At 37.7% G+C, this 22,310-nt stretch overlaps 2 protein-coding genes across 7 annotated transcripts in view; one reads left to right on the top strand and one right to left on the bottom strand.

Moving 5' to 3' along the window:
- Window positions 1-241: 241 nt before the first annotated feature.
- ubn2b (ubinuclein 2b) lies at window positions 242-15,523 on the bottom strand. Of its 5 annotated transcripts, XM_089129296.1 has the most exons (15): window positions 14,960-15,523; window positions 13,364-13,480; window positions 13,121-13,225; window positions 12,740-12,871; window positions 11,513-11,610; window positions 9,439-9,912; window positions 9,160-9,262; window positions 8,638-8,708; window positions 8,318-8,554; window positions 7,619-7,729; window positions 7,337-7,531; window positions 3,759-4,866; window positions 2,860-3,076; window positions 892-960; window positions 242-769 (listed from the first exon to the last, which is right to left on the bottom strand). In XM_089129296.1, the coding sequence occupies exons 1-15, from the start codon at window positions 15,227-15,229 to the stop codon at window positions 723-725; spliced, it is 3,354 nt and encodes a 1,117-aa protein (XP_088985422.1). In that variant the 5' UTR covers window positions 15,230-15,523; the 3' UTR covers window positions 242-722. The 5 variants fall into 5 exon arrangements, with proteins under 5 accessions (XP_088985422.1, XP_039523186.2, XP_039523187.2 ...); XM_039667252.2 differs by lacking the exon at window positions 9,160-9,262 and having other exon boundaries at window positions 9,459-9,912; window positions 14,960-15,522; XM_039667253.2 differs by lacking the exon at window positions 9,160-9,262 and having other exon boundaries at window positions 9,459-9,912; window positions 11,513-11,607; window positions 14,960-15,522.
- A 6,269-nt stretch (window positions 15,524-21,792) lies between these two features.
- The window catches only part of LOC120476239 (interferon-induced very large GTPase 1), a 43,004-nt gene continuing 42,486 nt past the window's right edge, over window positions 21,793-22,310 (top strand). For both annotated transcript variants that reach the window (XM_089129284.1, XM_089129283.1), the window contains exon 1: window positions 21,793-21,876. In XM_089129284.1, the coding sequence (XP_088985410.1) occupies window positions 21,813-21,876 (64 nt within the window). In that variant the 5' untranslated portion in view covers window positions 21,793-21,812. The remainder of the gene's footprint in view (window positions 21,877-22,310) is intronic.

Genomic DNA, 22,310 nt, shown 5'->3' with positions numbered 1-22,310 from the left:
AATGCAATACGCCTCTGTACATATCCCTCTTAACTAGAATCAGTTTAAATTGATAGTGTTTGCTGAACATACTTTGTATTGCATTGAGCTCAAGTATGTATAAATCGATAATTCAATAGTTACATTTCAGACCAAAATCAATGGCAAAGTGCCCTTAAAACATGCAAATTACAAATCCTGGACACTTTTAAACATGGTAAAAATCTATTCAGCCGAAAATAAACATCAGACACACACACAGTTTTTCTAAGGCTTCTGCATTTTTATTTCGCACGTGTCCTGAAACGCAAGTAAACAAATCCTGAAAGTTCAAGTATATTACAACCGCCGCCTCCGTCATTTGGTTTTCAGTTTGTTTAGACTTTAAAGGGGCGTTTCGTTCGTGAACAGCACCAGAGACACCGACCTACACGAGAGAGGGAGGAACACATTCACTCGCTCATGAATATTCAAACACTCGACACGTTAAAAAACTGCCCGCTAATGTACATGCAAACACACACACACACACGTTTCTCTCCCGTCCACAGTGATTAGGTCCGTCTGTGTAAACATTGATACATATGTACAACTGACGCATCATTATTCAATTATTCAAACTAATTCATTATTCAAATGCGTATAAAAACAGTTCCGTCTCATTGGACAGCCAGCAGATCATGCATAAAAGTGGGCGGAGTCAGTCAGCACTGGATCGGCCAGCGGTCGGGAGCTCTGTGATGTCATAAGGACTTCCTCTGCAAGTCTCCGCCCTGCGTTTGATTGACATCTGCACAGACAGAGAGAGGGGTCAGTGAAGTGAACACGGGCGGCGTGTCCCGACAGAAGATGATGAAGAAAGCGGCTAACGGAAGACGCATGCAGCCAGCAGGAGGCGTCGTCAGCGTTTACCTGAGAAAGCCAGCTGCAAGTGTGGCGGCAGAGCAGCCTGAGCCCCTGACATGAGGCCCTTTAACACATCTGAGGAGAGACGGGACACACACACACCGACACGCATGAGACGGGATGGACAGGGAGACGAAACCAATGGAGGAAATCAGATTCATGAGGACGAAGAGCAGAAGATGAGTCACAAAAACACCAGCAGCAACAGAAACTACTGAACACACACTTAACTAAACACTCCGTTAATTCATTCATTATGTTTGCCCATCAAACACTGGAGTCATAGTGCGCAAAATGATCACTGTTAGAATGTAATGTGGTTTAAATGTGTTGAACATTCCAAAAGAACGAATCTGAGGTATTTGGAATTGAATGTGATTCAAATATTTTCAACATTCCAAAAGAACACAATTTTAAACCACATTAAACTTTCAAACGATTGTGTTCTTTTGGAATGTTGAAAACATTTGAATCACATTCAATTCCAAATACCTCAGATTTGTTCTCATAGAATGTTAGACATCATTTTAAACCACATTAAACTTTCAAACGATTATGTCTTTAACATTCTATGAGAACAAATTAAAGGTATTTTAAAGACATTTAAACCACATTAAACTTTCAAATGTCAATTGTGTTCTTTTGGAATGTTGAAAACATTTGAATCACATTCAATTTCGAATACCTCAGATTTGTTCTTATAGAATGTTAGTTTAAAAATGACTGTGACTTGCTATCTAAAGCAGTTTTCAAAAACATTGGAATACTGAATAACTGTATAAATGTTAGTCGATGAGATTCCCCCATAAAAATTATCTTTTTACTACTTAAATGTCAAGTTTGTTCAGTGTTGTGACTAGTTAATTTTCATAATTATTACAGATTTGATCATTAGTTATTGCAGCTATCACACACAAACACACATATACATGGTGTCTAGTAGAAAACACAAATTCTGACAATCTAACAGTATTTTAACTGCAGCAGTGTATATTAGATGAGACTGAAGGGCCAAGATGAAGATTTGATATTAGTCTCTTACATCTGACTCAGAAATACTGGTGATTGATAACTGGGTCTTATACAGATACTGGTATTGGGAAATAACATATTTATTCTGCTTGAATCACTTCTGGAATATTTATTCACTGCCAGAATATTCCTGATACACACTCACTTTAAAGGATTCATATTTTACAATATTTATTGTAATGTTATTGATAAATGCATTTTATGTGTTTATTATTTAAAATCATACCAGCACCAAAGACTATTTTAATGGCAAACTAGTCCGAACAATAAAAATTCCCTAAATCAAAAACACATCTTATACAATTTAACAATATTTTCTAAAAAAAAAAAAAAATTCAGTAAAAATATAGCAATTGCAAGAGCTTTTTCAGATCAATATATTTAATAGAAAATCTAGAATAAAAAAAAATAATTGCGCAATTCTTCACCTTTCAAATTTATATATGTGGTTATAATCAGTAATAAATTCTCATTATAGAAAGTGCGTATATTTTATATAAAATACATTTGTAATATATTTAATAGAAAATCTACAATAAAAATAAATAATTAAAATAATAAATGCGCAATTCTTCACTTTTCAAATTTATATATATATGTGGTTATAATCAGTAATTAATGCTCATTATAGAAAGTGTGTATATATTATATAGAATATATTTCTAATATATTTAATAGAAAATCTAGAATAAAAAGTCCAATAATTAAAATAAAGAAATAAACAAGCAACTCTTCACCTTTCATAAATATATATATGGTTATAATCAGTAATAAATGCTCATAGAAAGTGCGTATCAGAAACATTACAGGAGTAATAAACATGCTACAGGCAATTTAAAAATAGAAAACAGCATCAATTCTGTGAGATCTAACGATGTAAAATTCACCTCACTAAGAATGTTTAAACGATAATAATAATAAAACAGTATTAAATATATTTACGTGTGAAGAGCGACTCACTCTGGGGAAGGTTGAACCCTGAGCTGCTGGGATTGGTCGAGACGCCGGAGGTCGCCGTGGAAACCACAGATGAAGGAAGATTCAGCAGGTTTGGAAACTGGAACGGGAGAGAGACGGGAACCAGTCCTCCCAACATCCCGAAACCCAGAGGCAGAGACGGGCCGGCCGAACTGAGCAGAGCGCTGGCGGCGGGCGACACCTGCAAACAGGAAACATCAGTGATCTTCATTAGGCCTCTTCACTACCCAATGAGTCCCACTTTCTGTTCTAATGTGCAAAACTATTAAAGAAACTATTGCACTGATTGAAATGCCAGAACTTCTGGAATTTGTCAGCAAGCGAAGCAAAAATAAGTGGTAAAAACACTAGAAAACCAAAATCAAAGCGCCACAAAGATGCCTAAAATACATACATAAATAAAACAAAGTAAATTATTACTTTAGTAATAATTTTAATAAAGTAATTATTATTTATAACTATGATAAATAAAACAATAAAAAAAGTAATAATTCAATTAATTTATATAAATATAGATATATTTAAATATTTTGTAATTAAAAAAATAAATCAGATTTATTTAGTTATTTTTAAAATAAATAAAATCAAAGCGCCGCAAAGATACCTAAAATACATACATAAATAAAACAAAGTAAATTATTACTTTAGTAATAATTTTAATAAAGTAATTATTATTTATAACTATGATAAATAAATAAAACAATAAAAAAGTAATAATTCAATTAATTTATATATATATAAATATATATATAAATATTTTGTAATTAAAAAAATAAATTAGAATTATTTCGTTATTTTTAAAATAATAATAATGAATCAAAACATTAACATTAAATGAAAAAGTAAAATTATGACGGAGAGACCTGTGTGAGCTGAGTCGCTGCGGCCGTAGACACCGATGTGATTGTCTTCACCCCCTGATTAGCTCCGCCCACTTGTCTGTGTCGCTGGCCGTGATTGGCTGTTCCTGCTACGGACGAGACGCTGGTCACCGGCTGCTTAGCAACAGCTGTGGTTGTCGTGGCGAGGCTGGAGATGTTGTTGCCCTGAGAGGAGTTCTTCTGCCCCACGGGGGAGCTGTAATTGCCGGCGATGAACCCCGTGTGGAAGCCCTGGTTCTTAGAGGTTTGCTGGTGCATGCTGGGTAACGTGGGCGGCCTGGAGACGGGCTGACCGGTGGGAGTGAGCTTGATGATGTTTGAGCTGGGGTTGTGTGGCGATTTGGTGAGCGTGGCTTGCATGGGCGTTATGAAGCCTGGTTTGGGCGACTCGTGGGGTGCAAGTTTTTTAGCTTGCGACGGCGCCGTCACGTGGAAAGGCTGAACGGTTTTAACGTTTATGAGCGACGGCGAGGAAGTGGTGAGAAGTGCGCGCGAATGCGGCGATGAGCTGTTATTGCTTGTTTTGATGATACCCGTTGACATGGCGACCACTGATTTTGCCGGAATCTTTTGAGGAGCGTGAAGAGGCGATGATGTGGGAGGTGGGCGGGGCTTTGGTTGGGACACGCCCAGTTTTGTGGGCGGAGTCCCTGTCGGTCGCTGAGCGGGAATAACCGAAGGCCTCTGAACCTGGGATAAAACACTCACTCCTTTAAGGACCGGAGACGCAGACGAGGAGAGGATGCTGGGAGAGTGAGGCGGGAGGGTGTTGGCGCTCTTCTTTGCTAGGTGAGGCGACGGTGTGTGCAGCGACTGGGCCGGTTTGGGAGCGTCGTTGGACGGCGGGCTGTCGGACTGGACCAGGCCTTTAGCGGCGCTGCTGAGCATGGCTAGAGCGTGAGAGATGGAGTCCAGCGACGGGGCCGTCAGGTCCTCGTCCAGAGAGTCCGACAGGCAGATGGGCTCCGGCGGGGACGGGCCGCGCGGGACGGCGGGGGTGGGGTCCACAGACAGGGCCGGCCGCTGGAGAACAACACCGTCCTGAGGCTTGGGTCTGGCTTTGGGGGCCGGTAACATCCGCTTCTTTACTCTGAAACACAAAAACAAATCAATGTTGTTTCAGAAACTCACACAACGATGACAAATACAAAGTTAAGAAAATACATTATCAAAGTACACATCAAAGTTACACTTGAATTTCTAACAAAACCCTTTTTGGGTATTTTTTTGAACCACTTCAAAAGTTGCCATGTTTTTTTAATTAAGTAATATATTTTCATTATTATTATGTTTAATTCAAATTAAAATGTTTGTAATGCTTAAATGCAATAATAACAATAATTGATTGTTTAATTAAAATACAAATTATTTTTTTATGTTATAAACTCCTGGAACGTTTTCAGTCCAAGTAAATAAAAATATGTTTATGTTTAATTAAAAATTAAATTAAAATAAATCAATTATTTTAAATGTTTAAATGCAAATAAAATAATTTAATATTGAATTAAAATGATAAATTATCTGCATTTTTTATGTTTAATGGAAACTATTTAAAAATTTATTTTTAAAGTCTAATTTAAATTTAATAATAAAAAAAAACTTGTCAGTGACGGCAGTGAATTGTTAAATTTTAAGCCTGTTATCCATTTTATAACCACGGATTAGTATTTTTTAAGTAAGATTCCAATCATGCTAAATGCTAATGAAAAAAAAAAAAAAAACACTGTTTATTATTAACACTACAGCCCAGGGGGTTTCAAAGTGTGGGAAACCATTGCTGTTGTTTCCACTCCTGTTTTGGATAAGATCATTTTAAACTCCTGGAAAGTTGTCAGTGAGCGAATGCTGTCGAGCCGTCGTAGCGCAGTGGAAACACGGCAGATATCATCACAGATGGAGAGAGAACCGTGTGTTCGGCTTCAAACGACCATCTCTCTGCATCTGTGAGTGTTTCCGAGTGACATTGAGCTGTTTCTTTGTGGCAAATACAGACTGAATGACCGGCGGCTCAAAACACCCAACCGCTGAATGAGCATAACGACACACAGACACACACACACACTTTACACCTCTCGCAAACGCAAACCAGTGTCGCGCTAGTTAAGTTTTGATGGATGACGATCGTAATCCAGGTAAAGATAAATGTAATATTAACACTTAATACTTTATAAAATTAAGCACATAATTAGGGCTGGGTATCGATTCACATTTCAATTTCAATTCGATTTCGATTCACAAGCTCTCAGTTCGATTCGATTTCGATTTTGATTCTCGATTCGATTTTCGATTCTCGATTCCTGATTTGATTCTCGATTCGACTATAATGAAGATGTAATAAAAATCCTATATTTATAATTTATAAAAGAACAGAACAGTCGCACAGCTTGATCAAACAGTATCATGTTATTTTATGTTTAAGATAGATAAATATATAAATATTTAGACATTTTTTACATTGATCTTACCTAAATGTTAATGTATTTTTTTTTGTTAAGAGTTTATGTATGGATGCTTGATTTCAATCTTTGAATTAAATTGAAAAAAGTAGCACAAATAAATACAATAGAATAAAGACAAAAATTAAAAGACATTTTGGGGTAGTTTTTTGGGTATGTCAGAAATACTACAGAAACTGAATAAAGTAATCCAATGTAAAATAACACTAGATAGTCTTTTTAGTCCAGACTGAATTAAATACAAAGGCTATTAAGTCTGATTGCTTACAATACTATATTCTGTTGTTATGACAACAGAATTAATGACTGACACAAATGGCTGCGTTCACTTTAAGAACTAGTGTGCGAATCCATTACTGTTTCATTAACTTTCTGTTACACGCGTTTAATGCTAATTTAAGACATTACCGACTGTCTTTACGAGGTTACTCATCAAGACCAGAGTTTTGACATAATGTTGCGTGTTTTAACTGTTAAAGCGATATAATCCAGGGATAAAACTTTTGTTTCTGGCGAGCTGTTTGTGAGGCGGATTTAGGCTGTGCACGCAGTGAAAGACATCTCTGAGAGTGCGCGAGCACGGGATGGTTTAACATTGCTTGAGCAAATAAATGATAAATGTTAGTTACGATCATAGGTTACGATGCAATGCTGACCCGATTGTGCAAGTGAATATTCCGTCGTGTCCCGACTCCTAAACGCGTGTGTGTATCGACAGCTGCAGCGCTTAGCGCTTGCCTAGTGCAGAGAGACGAGAAGATGCAGCACCGCGTCCACGAGCCCTTTATATGGAAAAAAATCGATTCGTGGCCGTTGAGAATCGATTTTGAATCGACCACATTTTAAAAAACGATTAATCTAAAAATAATTTTTTTTGCCCAGCCCTACACATAATACATGTTTTCGGTCTCAATCTGGTTAATGGATAGCATTTTATTCCCCTAAAATGACTAAATATCAGCCCTAAATGGTGTCCCAGTCATAAAGTGTCAGATTACGAAAGCAAATTAAGTTGTGAATGACACCATCCTTTACAGTGGCTCCATGTTGTGAGAATAAATCTAGATTAAAATTGTAAAAATAAACCAGAGTGGAGAGACTCACGTGTTTCCAGTGAGGTGATTGTGGGCTATTCGGCTCTCTTTGAACAACATCCTGGCCTGCATCCATCCTTTGGGCCAGAGCGGTTTGACCTCGGTTTCCATGAAGACCTTCAGGTAATCCTCAGGCGAGAGTGAGCTCTGCGCCTCCAGCACGTAGCAGCCCAGCTTCACCCGCACCAGATTACACAGCAGAGTCCTGCACACACACACACACACAGATGTCAAGCTTCCACTGCAGGTCTGTCTCTCGACGAACACGTTAGTGATCATCTATGACCTTCACCTGAGTTTATCGTCCCATACGAATTTCTTCCTGGGTCCCATCACTCTTCGTCCGGGCTTCTCATCGTCTTCCTCCTCTGAGCCGTTTCTGTCGCCGTCTTCGGTCTGCTGCCTGCGCACACACACACAGAAGTCTCTTCGTTTATTGGGACCCTATTAAATTTTCCCAATTTTTTATTTCTCCCAAAATTCCACTTTTTTTAATGGAATAATAATTTTTATATATTTTTTAATTATTATTTAATAATAATTTTATGGATTCCGTTTTTTTATTTATTTAAATTTATTTTTTTAAAATACAATTTATGTTTAAGGCCGCATGAAACAATTTATTTTTCTTTTCTCAAATTCTGTTTTATATTTACCAAATTCTGTGGTTTCTTTTGTAAGTTTTCTCGATTACATTTTAATGACTTTAATAACATTTTAATAATCAAAAAGCATGTCTAATTAATTGAATTCATAAAAACAACAATTTAAAAAATGTTGTATTTAAAAAAAAAATTAAAAAAAAAGAGATGAAACTGGGGTGCTAATACGTTGATTTCAAAGTCGTGTTGCTCTTCTTTCTTTTATGGACCACAAAACGAGAATTTTTTCACCAGTTATACATGAATTGTGAACAACACCCATTCTTGTCTTAGGACAACTTTGATGAATTATTTTTTAACCGTTACTCAGTAGCACTCCAGTTTCTTACTTGGCAACTCTGGCCATGCAGTCCATGTTGTATCGAGCGATCTGCTCCGGCATGACGCTGCACACGGCCAGCTTGAGTTTGAGCAGCGGCGTCCGCAGCCGGTCGTCCTGGATGTTCAGACTCAGCTTCTTCAGCCGCTTCAGCAGAGCCTCTTTATTACACGGCACGAACGCCTCCAGATGAGCGTAGACGGCGGCGCGCACAGACGCTGACTGTTCCTGCACCTGCAGCTCGATGCTACACACACACACACACACAGAGTAAGATGATCGAACCAAACAGAGATGCTGGGAATGAAAACAACAGTCAAATGAACTCACTCCAGCAGGATGTTGTTCATGTCCAGCGTGAAAAACTTCTTCCTGCCCTCCATATCAAACTGACGAGACGCCTTTGAGGAAAACAAGCGGTTAACAACAGCTCAAATGTAATGGCTATCTTCACGGCCACAAATACTTTAAAAAAAGTAGCAAAATATGAAAGGTAAAACAATTCATCTTCCATAAAACTAAAGCTGCAGCTCATATTTCACTTTCACAATCCAATCATCTGTAAAGTCAACATGAATGTCAAATTGAGGCTGTTTACTTTAAAACACGTTTCTGATCTTGATGCGTTTTATAATTATGTGTTATTAAACAAAACATTATAAAACTTGCCCATCCCATCAAATCCTTATGGACTAAATCTAGTCCAGTCCTACATTTTCCAGTTGAATATTCTGTTTCACTTGGAAATGAATCACGACACATCCCATAATAGACATCAGCACAAAACAGCATCTTCTGATGTCATCTGACACTATTATAACCCTGTTTTCCACAGATCTCCATCTTTCAAACCTTCCGCTCTTCCTGTTCTCTCTGTATTCTGGCTATTTCCTCTCTATCATGTTGATCTTCTCTTCCTCCTACACCTCTCTCTACCTCGTCTCCTTCACTCTCTCTTTCCACTGGAATATGCCTGGAAAGAAAAAATGGCACACACACACACAAACACAAACGCACACACTCACATTCACACCCACACCCAAACACACACACTTTTCAAACTGCATCTTCAGAGCCTGTTTCTCCTGAGGATCATGAATCAGTGTTTATGCGACTGAGATGTGCATGTACAGGTCAGACTCAGCACTCACCGCCCGCAGGTCCTCTATGCGCTTGATAAGCGGAGCAGGGAGGCTGCTGGGAAGCGGCGGCGGCGGCACCAGCCCCGTCTTCTGCACCCGACCCGCGACTCCGGGCTTCTGGGAGCCGTTCTCGCTCTGCCCGGGACTGGCCGGCTGAGGAGAGTCCAGCAGCCCGAAGTCCAGGTCGCCCATCAGCTCCTGCAACATGTCGTTCTCCGTGGCTCCGCCCAGCAGTGACATCATCGCCGGGTCAGAGGTCAGGTCGGCCATTGAGACGTCGTTGCTGGGGGCGACGGCGGCAGAGTTGGGCTGCGCGCGGACGAGCTTGACGACCGACGCCGGGTGCTTCTTACGGATCTCCTCTTTCTCGCGGCTGAAGCGACGGATCATGGCCGCCAGAGACAGAGAGTCCTTCATCAGCTTCTTCCTCTTCTTCTTCTCCGGTCGGTTCAGAGCCGACACGCTGTCAAAAAAAGAGAGGAACAAAACTGGTGTCGTACACACTAGGGTTCCAAAGATTGGGATGAGTATGGAAATGTATGTTTTTAGCTATTAAACTGATCGAAAACAAACATTAAATGTGTGTTTTTCATCAATTTAATAACTAATACAAGATTTCTATTTCAAATAATAATAATATTTCAGAATTGAACTGTTTTGACTGTATTTTTCATCAAATAAATGCAGCCTTGGTGAGCAGAAGAGACTTATTTCACAAACATTATAGGACCCCCTTGAAAACGAGATGATCCATCTCAAGGGGTTTATCCTATTCAATAAACTTATTTCAATCAAACATTAAAAAAAATTGTATATTTTATATTATATTTATACATTATATTTGCGTTCCACAGGAAAATACATACCAGTTTGGAACGACAATTGTTTACATTTCCACCATGTTCACAAACAAGTCAATGTATAATTCTAATAAATACATATTTCTTTGACAGTATTTGAGTTCATTGATGTTTAAAGACCCAAAACAATAATGAAAATTGTGAAAAATGTTCATTTTTGGGCTGTGAACACACAAAAAGGCCATTCACAAAGAACTTTTGGTAACACTTTACAATAAGGTTCGTTAGTTAACATTAGTTAACTACATTAGTTAATATGAACTAATAATGAATAGCACATATACAGCATTTGTTAATCTTTGTTAATGCTATTTTCAACATTTACTAATACTTGATTAAAATCTTGTTAACATTAATTAATGCACCGTGAACTAACATGAACAAACAATGAACAGCTGTATTTTCATGAACTAACATTAACAAAGATGAACAAATGCAGTAACAAATGTATTGCTCATGGTTAGTGCATGTTAGTAAATACATTAACTAATGTTAACTAATGAACCTTATTGTAAAGTGTTACCGAACTTTTTTTCAAAGTATAACTTTGTTTAATTTGACACATCATCCTAAATCCTAAACCGGATTCCCACACCCTGGTTAACTTCACATTCAAAGACCTTTCAAGGACTTTCCAGGTCCAATACCGTCAAATTCAAGGACTTAATGCCGGGACACATTTCAAGTGAGAGCAGGGTTACATCGTTTCAGCAGTTTTAGACTATTTTTTGCAATGTTTCACGGTGTATCTGTGAAACGTTGAGGTATCATCCTAATAGTTTTGTGTGAATGTCAGGCCAAAACACAAAACAAACTACCTCTCACATGGGAAACACTTAAAGAAATGCATAAATGTGCATAACTAATGTAAACCAAGCAAGCTAGTATGCATAGGCCACGAAGTGTTGGCGAAAAAACAGGTTAGCGAACAATATAGAATTGTTTCCAGAAAGCTTCTTGCACAAAATAAATTCAAGCACGTTCAAGGATCTGTATATATATATGCATGTTTCTTTTCAAAAACTTCCAGGGCCTTGAATTTTTGTTTTCAGATTCACAAACTTTCAAGGATTTTAAGGACCCGTGGGAACCCTGTCTAAATCATAAAAAGCAGTGAGATGTCCCGTAACGTTCAAAGACGTCCATCTAGTGGTTGTCACCATAAAAGCAGCGTACTGAAACACTAAAAGCATATGAACTCACCCTGGCTTGGGTACTTTGAATTTCCTGGGTTTCTTCTCCTCCAGGCCGCCGTCCTGCTTCTTTTTCCTTCTCTTAATCACCCGCTCCTCTCCATCCTTCTGTGAATCATCATCTCAGTCAATCACACCATCACAGACTCAAAACATTGATCAGGTCTCTGATAGAAATCCCTCGGTATATAAAACACTGGAGCTGAGCATTAAGAAAAACAGCATTACTTGGTAAAAAAAAAAAGTCACATTGTGATTATTTTGAACTTTGATAAGATAAAAATGCTCCAAAAAATTATTGTCAAATTATGGCTAATAATCAATAAATATGCCTATTTTACTAATTTAAATTAATTTGTATAAATTAATACATTCATTTTTCACACTGAGAGGCACTTGAGCTTTAAAAGGATCAAAGTTTTGCCATAATCGATTGCATACCTTAAAATTAGTGCTAGATGATCATCTAAATCTTAAAATAAGTCGAAACAATGAAATATCCAATAATCCAGTACCATAAAATACAAAAGTGTCAATAACCGATACTGTGCAATGAATGTGCAAACATATATATATATATATATATATATATATTAGGGCTCTGCAAAAATTAATTGCGATTAATCGCATCCAAAATAAAAGTCTGTGTTTACATAATATATTTGTGTGTGCTGTATATAATTATTTTGTATATATAAATACCTATGCATGCATGTATATATTTAAGAATTATTTGTGCTTAAATTCTGTATATATTTATATATACATAATCTATATTATATAAATATTTTATATATGAATAACACATTTTCTTAAATATATACATGCATGTGTGTGTATTTATATATACAAAATACTTATATACAGCACACACAAATATTTTATGTAAACAAAGACTTTTATTTTGGATGCGATTAATCACAATTAATTTTTGCACAGCCCTAATATATATAAATTATTGTTGTTAAACTAGTGATTCGAATAAAGTAATTAACATCTAATACTGTTGCTACTTAGATATTAAAGCTAAAAAATAGTGGAATATGCTGAACAGAGTGTGTGAAGAATATGTTTTATCTTCCTTCTGTGGTTTGATAATAATCAGGCTAGGACATGTTACAAGTATGCAACACCACCACTCATATCCTCATAAAACACTTATAATTCTGTCTGTGCTCAAACTGGCCCTTTACTCCACAGCATGAGCCATGATGATGATGAAGATGACGAAGATCACCTTGAAGTGATTGGAGTCTTTCCCTCCGCCCTCTCCCTCTGACTCGGACGCGGCCCTGAACTGAAGTGTGCCGGTGTTGATGTAGAAACCGCCGAGTTTAGTGGTCAGGGACGCAGGAACGAGCTCGTCATACTGCAGACACACAACAGACATCATATATACGGTCGTCCTGCAGGTCGTTAATGCTGAAGAGTGAAATATACAATCCTTACATCCATTCAGAAAACTCTTTCATATGCATTTTCAAAGTATACTGAGATATAATAGTGTGGTCAAACACTCGAATTCACTTAAATTCCCCATCATGTGGTGTTAGTGTACCGAACGGTGAGGGAGGTAATCAGTGGTGGACTTCTGGGTGAAGCTCTCTCTGATACTCACAGCCTCGGAGTTGTCGATAAACGGATCGGTTTCATCATAGCCGTAACCGATATCGATGAGATCCTGCATCCGGTCTCGTCGCTTCTTCTTAACAACAGTGTTTCCCTGAGATGATAATACACTCTATTCATTTGACGTGTCGTGATTGAGATTAAATGTTTTCTGTGTAAACACACACGCGCACACAGACACACACGTTGGTTGCTGGTGGATGTGTGCATTCGTCTGTAAAATAATACATACATATTTGCTCTCAAACTTCCTGGCGAGAGCCTCGACCTCTTGCCGCTCCTTGTCTTCGTCTGCGAACGGGTCGCTGGGATCCAGAGCAGGTTTGAGACCTTGAGGAGCTTTCCTCACCTTGACATGGAAATTAAAGCAGTCAGACATAACCAATGACACTCATACCGATTATGGCGATAACCGATAACTTTATATTTGAAAGATGATAACCAATTTATTGGCCGATAAATCTACATTTATGTCATTTTTGAGAGCCTGCTCACAAAATCAAAAGTCTCACCATTAACAGCCACATATCAAACACACAAATATAATGTTCATATTTTTATTTTATATAGCCGATATGACACTGTATTTAAGTGATTTCAATCATATTTAATTTTTTAAGCAATTCAAAAGCATTATATTGAACAGTGAGTCCGCATCTGAAGTGTCTCAGCTGAAGCAAATAACACATTATTTATCAGCTTTAATATATTGACCAAATTTTATTATCGGGCCGATAAAGATAACATTTTAAACGTAACTGATACAGATATTGTGGCTGATATATTGTGTACGACTATACAAATGTACAACTTATACATTTAAATAATCAGCTGTGATATACCCATGTGCAGTATTTGTCTAGATTTTGCAGTGAACTTACTAGTGACGTTAAAAAAACAACTCCAGATCTGTCAAGCTAATGTCAATTACGAAATATCACCCAAACCAACACAAAAACGTTTATATATTGCTAAATAAATGAGCGCTCGCAAAAAAAAAAAAAAAATTTAATATGCAACTGGGAATCGAACCAACAGCCTTTACCAGCTAATATATATGAAGGGATAATTCACCCAAATATGAAAATTCTGTCATTAATTTCTCCACCTCACGTCGTTCTTTATCCGTAACTTTCGTTCATCTTCGGAACACATAAACAAAACTTAATTTGATTGAATCTGAGAGCTTTGTGACACAACTACCACTATTAAGACCCAGAAAAGACATCATAAAAGTTCATAAAAACATAATGTACCACTTTATTTACAAAATAATAATCTTCAACGCACATGACATTAGGGCACCATGACGCATGCGTGTTGGGTTGTTACGTGAATGTGCATTGGAGAGTAATTTTTGTTGATAAAGTGGCAAATCATGTTTTTTATGCACTTTTATTATGTCTTTACTACTCATAACTTCATAAAACTTAGGTTAAACCACTGGAGTCACAGCTGAGCTTACTGATGAATTTTTTACTAGCTTTCTAGGACTCGAAAGTGGTAGATTGTCAATGGAGGGTCAGAAAGCCCTCAGATTTCATTAAATAGAAAACTAAACCATCCATCATTAATCTCAATCCAACTACTGATGTATGAATTAACGATCCCTATTTTTACATTTGACAGGTTGACAGAAACTTGGCCTGAACCTAGAATCTTTCAGTTCAGATATTGAATAACCACTAAACCACACACTAGTCACGTATGCGCTGCTGTGGTTAAGACAGAAAGTAACTCTAAAGTGTCTAACGATGTATTTACTACAGGTTCGGTTCCCCTGCTCGAGTCTGGGCTCGAACCCGCACCCGTTCCCCGCGGACCTCACCTGCAGGCTCGAGTGGACCAGCTCGCCGTAGTTGAACTCCGCTGACTTCTGTTCACTCGGTTCTGACAGGCTCAGGATCAGGCGGACGGTGCGTTTGGGTTCTCCGGGTTCCGTTGCCGGTTTCCCGGCACCGAACACCCCCGGGGCGGTGACACCGGGACTCGGTTCATTCTCTTCGTCCTCCCGTCGGCGTTTCTTTGGCTCGGCTGCCACCGGTGTGGTGCTGAACGAGGCGAGGGTGACAAACGGCACTTTTCTCGGGTCAGCCATTGGACTCTCCGGTTCTGCTCGAGCCCGAACACACACACGCGCGTGCACGCGCGCGCTGCTGACTGTTAGCTTTAGCTAAGATTAGCGCTCACACTATTAAACAACAGTTTGATACTGACACAAAACGAAATGATGTCCGTTTTAAATTATATAATATTTCCTCGCAGCATTCGAGTCGAATCCGTTTCATTTAGTCGATTGTAAAAGTAGTTTTTGTTTCTCTCTGTAAAATCTCGGCAGCATATGTAGCGGCCATTTTCAGTAGCAGTAAATACAGGATGAGACAGCGGGGTCACTGACCATGCGCAATGCGCGCGACGCTGGAACAGGACCAATCAGAAGTCGCACCGCACTCTAAGACCCGCCCTCTTCCAAGACTCCAGCGGGAGAGGGTGGAGCCGCTTCCGTGCGCGCTGACCGCGGGAGATTCAGAACCACACAATTAGAATGATTCATCCCAGAGAATCGAATCTTTTGCAGGACAGGTTCACAAAATTATTTTTTCTGTGTGTATATTGTTGTTATTTTTATTTTATTACCATTACCGACACCTTTTTGTCTCTTTTCTTGTGTGTTTATGGTTTGAAAAATACTGTATGTTAAAGTATTTTGATATTGAATATGTAAAAATCCTGTAAATTAATCACTGCCTTGTTGGCTCAAACATAGCACCGTTTTGAAACATGTCAGCAATTCACCTTTGGCTAAGCACCGCCCCCCTTAGTTACTGTTGCTACATCCGTCAAACTTCATCTGCGCTTCTTCTTTTATGCTTCTGCGTCGAATCGACGGCGTACCCCTGCAGACACCTATCCGTCGACGCGAACCCCTCTCCGACCCCTCCGCCGTAGCTCGACGTGCACCTCCAAAAATTTGTAACTATGCATCGAGGCGACGCAGACAGCAAGGGCTTTGATTGGTCAGATTATACATCATTTCAGGAGTGTAGCTTTTCCGATTTCCCCCTTCTGTTATAGCGCTATTTTTAACATTTGCACCCTTGTTCTGATAATTATAACACTCTTAAAGAAAGTAAATAAAGAATTAAACTAAAAATAAACTGTTTTTTTATGTCATTGTTAATATGTCTATATTCTTTTCTTTCTTTCTCGCAATAAACTTCAATCAATCAATAAATCAACGTTTGTTTTGAAACACAGTTTGTTGTTTATTTTAAATACAATGTTCACGGTTACATCATTGATATACAGTGCTAAGTCGACCACGGGACACATTATCCTGCCATAGCAGTTCTATGTGGAGACTGAAAAAAATCCTTCAAGTCATTCCGAACAGCTAGCCTATCGTTATGGCAGCTCGGGTGGAACCTTTATTTTACTGTCTATGGGTGGAATGGGCCCTGGACATCCGTGTTGATTCTGTGGGGATAAAGTTTTGTGTCGTCTTGTTATTCAACGTCAATTAGCTCCAGCTGGCAGCTGCAACAACATTCTCTCTCTTTCGCTCGCGGCGCACGATAGTGTCCGATAGAAGTAGGCAAAAGGGGCTGCAATATGCGTTCGAAGGCTATTATATATATTTATTATATATGAGTGGGGGTTCAATCTTCAACTGGCTGGCAGGACCTGCCACTGGCAGGTCACGTGACCTGTCAGTGGCTGACTGGCAGCTGCCAGTGGTTGTCTGTCAGTCTGCCTTTGGCAAGTTTCAGAAACCATTGATTTTTGACAGTTTTTGTGTTTTGTGTTCCTCCCTTTATAGCTCATTTATTATGCATCTGTTGAAATTATTGTTATTTAGTAGTAGGATCCCAATTTAAACAAGTTCAAACAAGATCGAAATAAACAAGGCAGGACACCCCTACACGCTCCACATTGTTAAGTTGTTTTAAACATGCGAACAGGATTCAGATAATTAGCATCTCTTAAACAATATTTGATCATCGGCCGGAGGAGGGATTCCGGAGCTCTCAACCCGCGTGCGGCCAAACCAACAATGAGCTCCCCGATGAATGCCAGCAGCGTCCTTATAAAGTCCACGCCCCGCATGGACAACCAATGGCGGCTTACAACCCCGGGTTAGTTCACCTGTTTCCTGTTTGAAATTAAAGCAACAAGAAAGAAAGAGGGGTAGAAAAGAAAGAAAAATAAAAAAAAGAACAAAGCAATAAAACAAACCAAATCACAGGTCGTAACAAAATATTTTTTAAGGGTTACTTTTTAATACTGGTAATGAGTTCATATAATTAATTTTAGAGTTACATTTACTCTCTTTACTGTAGGATTAGTATTTTAACTCCATAAAGAGTTACATTTTAACTCTGAAAAAGTGTTAAAAATTCAACTCCAAGAGCAGAGTTATTTTAACTCTGCGCTGGAGTACACTCAGATTGAGTTGATTTTAACTAACAGGGAGTTTATTCCAAAAAACAGAATTTGCTGTGTGTATAAATATATATATATATATATATACTGTATATATATATATATATATATATATATATATATATATATATACTGTATATATATATATTAGGGGTGGGCCGTTATCGGCGTTAACGTGCTGCGTTAACGTGAGACTCTTGTCAGGCGATAAAAAAAATATCGCCGTTAATCTATTCTCACAGTTAAGTTGGGAGCTGACTATACCACGCAAGCTATGATGACTTTCACTTTGATATTTTAGCGCAGATGTAGTCAAATTGCACTGTAACAGAGTTGTATAAAGTAGAAGTAGAAAGTAGAAATTCTGCCATGTCTTGACAGTTGGATTGACAGTTGATTTCAGCTGATTTCTGTCTCCTGACTGAAAAACTGCTAATAAGCAAATCCAGGTGATTGGAACAAAATACTGAGGTGGACTTTTACTTTCTGAACCTGGACTTTACTCCTCTGAAGAGAACAGAAAAAGAGACGACACAGTCTAGATGAAATCACCTGAAGAGAAGACATTAAATCTGAAGATCTCAGCAGAGGAGGATAAAACAACTCCACAAACAGCATTACCAGCTTCACTTATTACTAACCAGACTGATTTTATTTCTGTCAGACTTCTACAGAATATTTTATTGAGAATTAACAGAGATTTAACTCTGTGTTTCATTTGAAGTCACCATAACAGTGATTAGTGTTTCCATTAGACAGGCTCTTATATTTGATCGCTTCTGACTGCTGTGACAGTGTGTTTGTCAAACACATTTATAGTAACAAAGTTGAATGAGATCAGGTGATGAAGATTACCTGGTGATGGTTTTATAATCATCATGAAAAAGCCTGATTCACTGTGGTATTTGAATATAATAATTATTTTGACAAATTATTTTCAAAAAACAAAACCTGTAATTAGGGCTGGGCGATATATCACACGATATTGTTATGCACATCTAATCAGTAAAGCCGGTTCATTGATTAGTAGTAAATCACCTTCACATGCTTTCAGATGGACGATATGAGTGTTAAAGTTAATGAGACAATTAAGTGATTAATTTAGTGATGATTGAGCATTATTGAAGACACCTGATGATCACAAGCAAAATCGCTGAAGGAGAAAATCTAAAATTGTAAGCCACCGTTATGGAGATCAGTGTTTGCTTTAGTTGGGCTCTTGACCCTTTTTCTTTCACTTTAAACTTTGTTTGTCTGCTGTTATTAATTTATAACAGGTTAAATGAACAAAGACAACTGTAGGTTGTGTTTTGGCATAATCATGCTGTGATCTGAAAAATGAAACTTTTCAGATGATTTTGTTTAACTTATAAGCAACACTTTAGTGGTTCTAAAACATACGATTATCAATATTTTTCTAATTTTCCAAAATATTTAATAAAAATTATTCTGATCAAATCACTTTCAAATGCATTTATTTAGAAACACAGACATCAATAATCAGCCTGTGTATCTCAACTGTGGTGACCACATAATCCTTGTTGCCACCAATCACAACTCATCAATGGCTCCCATCATGCTTTGCGGTATGAATAAATTATGATCTGAAATGTCTATGTAATTTACTTTTCCTAATTGAATACTCGTCACCGTTGTTGAGAAGCATTGACTGAATCTTGAGGTCTGTGTGCCTTCAAAAAAGATTTTTTTTTCCCAACTTTTAAGAAATCCTTTATATTATACATTTTGGATATTTATGCAGATTCTCAGTTATGCTGTAACCAACAAAATAAATAACAAATACTAAATTCAAATGACGATTGTCACAATATAACCAAAACTATTAGTTTGTATGTTTTTTCTTTGTTCATCTGACTGTTTTAACTCAGATACAACAGTTGAACAAAACCTAAAGTTAATGTAGCCTAAGGCTCAAGAGCCCAACTAAAGACTAATCTCTGATCTCTACACTGATCTCTATATATAATGGTAACCAATTACGATTTTCTCCTTCAGAGATTCTGATGTTATGGTGACTTCAAATGAAACAGAGTTAAACCTAATTCTCAATAAAATCTTCTGTAGAAGTCTGACAGAAATAAAGTCAGTCTGGTTAGTAATAAGTGAAGCTGGTAATGCTGTTTGTTGAGTTGTTTAATCCTCCTCTGCTGAGATCTTCAGATTTAATGTCTTCTTTTCTGCCTTTTCAAGACCATGTCTGAAGTCAGTTGTAGTTCTTGTGTTTCTGTTCATTTCTTTTTCTGTTCTCTTCAGAGGAGTAAAGTCCAGGTTCAGAAAGTAAAAGTCCGCATCAGTATTTTGTTCCAATCACCTGGATTTGCTTATTAGCAGTTTTTCAGTCAGGAGAAGAAATCAGAAATCAGCTGAAATCAACTGTCAATCCGTTCATGGCTGGAATAAACACATGGCAGGATTTCTACTTTTTTTCTACTTCTACTTCTACTTTATACAACACTGCACAGTAAGGGTAATTTAAACCATATTGAAACGTCTGTTTATCCAGACATTAGGGAAATATCAGAGATGCATTTTATATTTATATGAGGGAAATACACATCCGTAAAAGGGGTCGCACACCAAAACGAGAAGCGCAGCGCCGCGCGGGTGGCCACGTCTAGGGGGCTGTACCTGGCCACTTCATGCGTTTTCTCAGATCAGATAGCTATCTGATTTATCAAAACGATTCAATTTACACCTGGTCACATACATGTGTTTTTGCAAAACGGATATAAATCTGATCTTCAATTCCCCCACGCTATATGCGGATTTATGAAGTGCACGTCACCGAAAGCAACGATAGCAATGAGCTGCATTTTGATCATCGGCTAATTTCAAAATCAGCAAAGACAGCAATAACCTCGCGTAAGATCATTTAGTTTCTTTACTTTTAATGAAGATGGTAGTGTTAAGTGTCAGCGACTTACTTTCACTTTGATTTGCGATAGATTGCAGCGCGCTGCTTGATAGGCGCTCAGCTGCTCATCTGAGGTGATACGTGTCGCAGTAGCGCCGTCATATCTGACTAAAATAACATGACATATGGCCTATAACACGCTGTCACACGTTTATTTTTTTAGCATTTTTGGGAGTAGTAACATTTACATATGTGGTTTCAACAACCAGATGCATGTCCAGTTTCGTCTGGAATGTGGCCAAGACTACCTTCTGATGTGGTTTGAGTGATCGGAGTTTCGGAGGGCATTATACATGGTCTTTTCAATTGAATCTTAAGATCGGATACAGAAAACGTATGGTGATTTCAGAGCATCCGTTAACTGAATTAATTGAGAATCTCACCTGAAAATCCAATAACATCAGCAATTGTCATTCAAGCAGCTGATTTCTGTATTAGGCTATGCATTATATGCATTCATCAGATATTTCATCCCTCTCTATTTATTTGTATTGTAAGAAAAAGAGCTTCCCGGACACTACAAAATAATTAATTTCGTGTTACATAGAAGAAAAGTAGATCAAATGGGTTTAGAATTACACAAGAAAACCTATATGAACATTCCAGTGATATATATGAACAATAATATGAATAATTCCAGTGTTAAATCTTGTATAAAACATATTTAGGCCTAATTACAAACTACCTGCGAGGTTATTTATTTGGGTATAGCACACGCCTTTGGAAGAATTCAAATGAGCCATTTTAATCTAGATTAATCTAGATTAATTTCAAAATTAATAATCTAGATTAAAAAAATTAATCTATGCCCACCTCTAATATATATATATATATACCCTTGACTTATACATACACACGCTGCCCTAGTTTTATATGTGATATGGTGAGTAAAGTTACACAATCTTATTTTTACACCACTTCATTTTATCATCACACTAAATACCACTTCAGAATTGAAAATTGTAAATAAAATTAGAGAAAAAAGAAGAGGAGAAGCTTGCCTGTAGCTTGCCTGCAGCCCCACCTCCATCAACGTCATCACTTTGCCACAAACTAATGAGAAGTATTGTGGGCGGGGCTACACGTGCCCCAGGTGCACCCCCGCCCAAATCTGCAGGCTTCAGCCAGGTGCTTCTCCATTTAAGCCCCGTAGACGGTTTCTTCAAAACCATGTGATACACTGGAAAAAGTAGGCCTACTACCGATCCATTCTGATTGGCTGACATGCATCTTGCGTAATATTTGTGGTATTTAAACCTGCAATGTAGTGTGACAAACGAATATAGAAAAAGAGATCAAGAAAATGTTCCTTATAAAAAGACTGTTGGGACTCTGGACTCCCTCAGACTCCCCAAGGACTCCCCCAGGTTTGATTTTTATAATTATATTTACTAATTTTGCCAAATTCTTTTTGCAAACAATGTCATAAACCATTAAAATAAAACATGGTTATAGGACCTACTTATACAACAGAAAATAGCACTTTAAGAAGACCTTGTTTTATATATTTTGGGTGTGTGTGTTTGTGTTTAAACTTGTTGGTGTGGTAAGTTGCTTATATTTGATTTTATAAAGTCCATGTCTTTAAAAAAAAGTGACAAAAAGATATAGGCTACAACTATCATGTGTCAGTGTTTGTTTGACTAAACATTTTTGGCTCCCATGAAATTACAAGAATGTTTTTGTCAGGACATTTATTTTGTCAGAACAACAGCCTATAGCCTACTGCTCGTTCTGTTAGAATGTTTTAGGTTTGTGCTTGAAAATGTTTAAAGTGAAAACGATTAGCGTGAATTAATGT

This window comes from Pimephales promelas, chromosome 3 (assembly GCF_988280905.1).
Source record: "Pimephales promelas chromosome 3, fPimPro1.hap1.1, whole genome shotgun sequence".
Lineage (NCBI taxonomy): Eukaryota > Metazoa > Chordata > Actinopteri > Cypriniformes > Leuciscidae > Pimephales > Pimephales promelas.
This window is presented reverse-complemented; position numbering and strand designations above follow the sequence as displayed.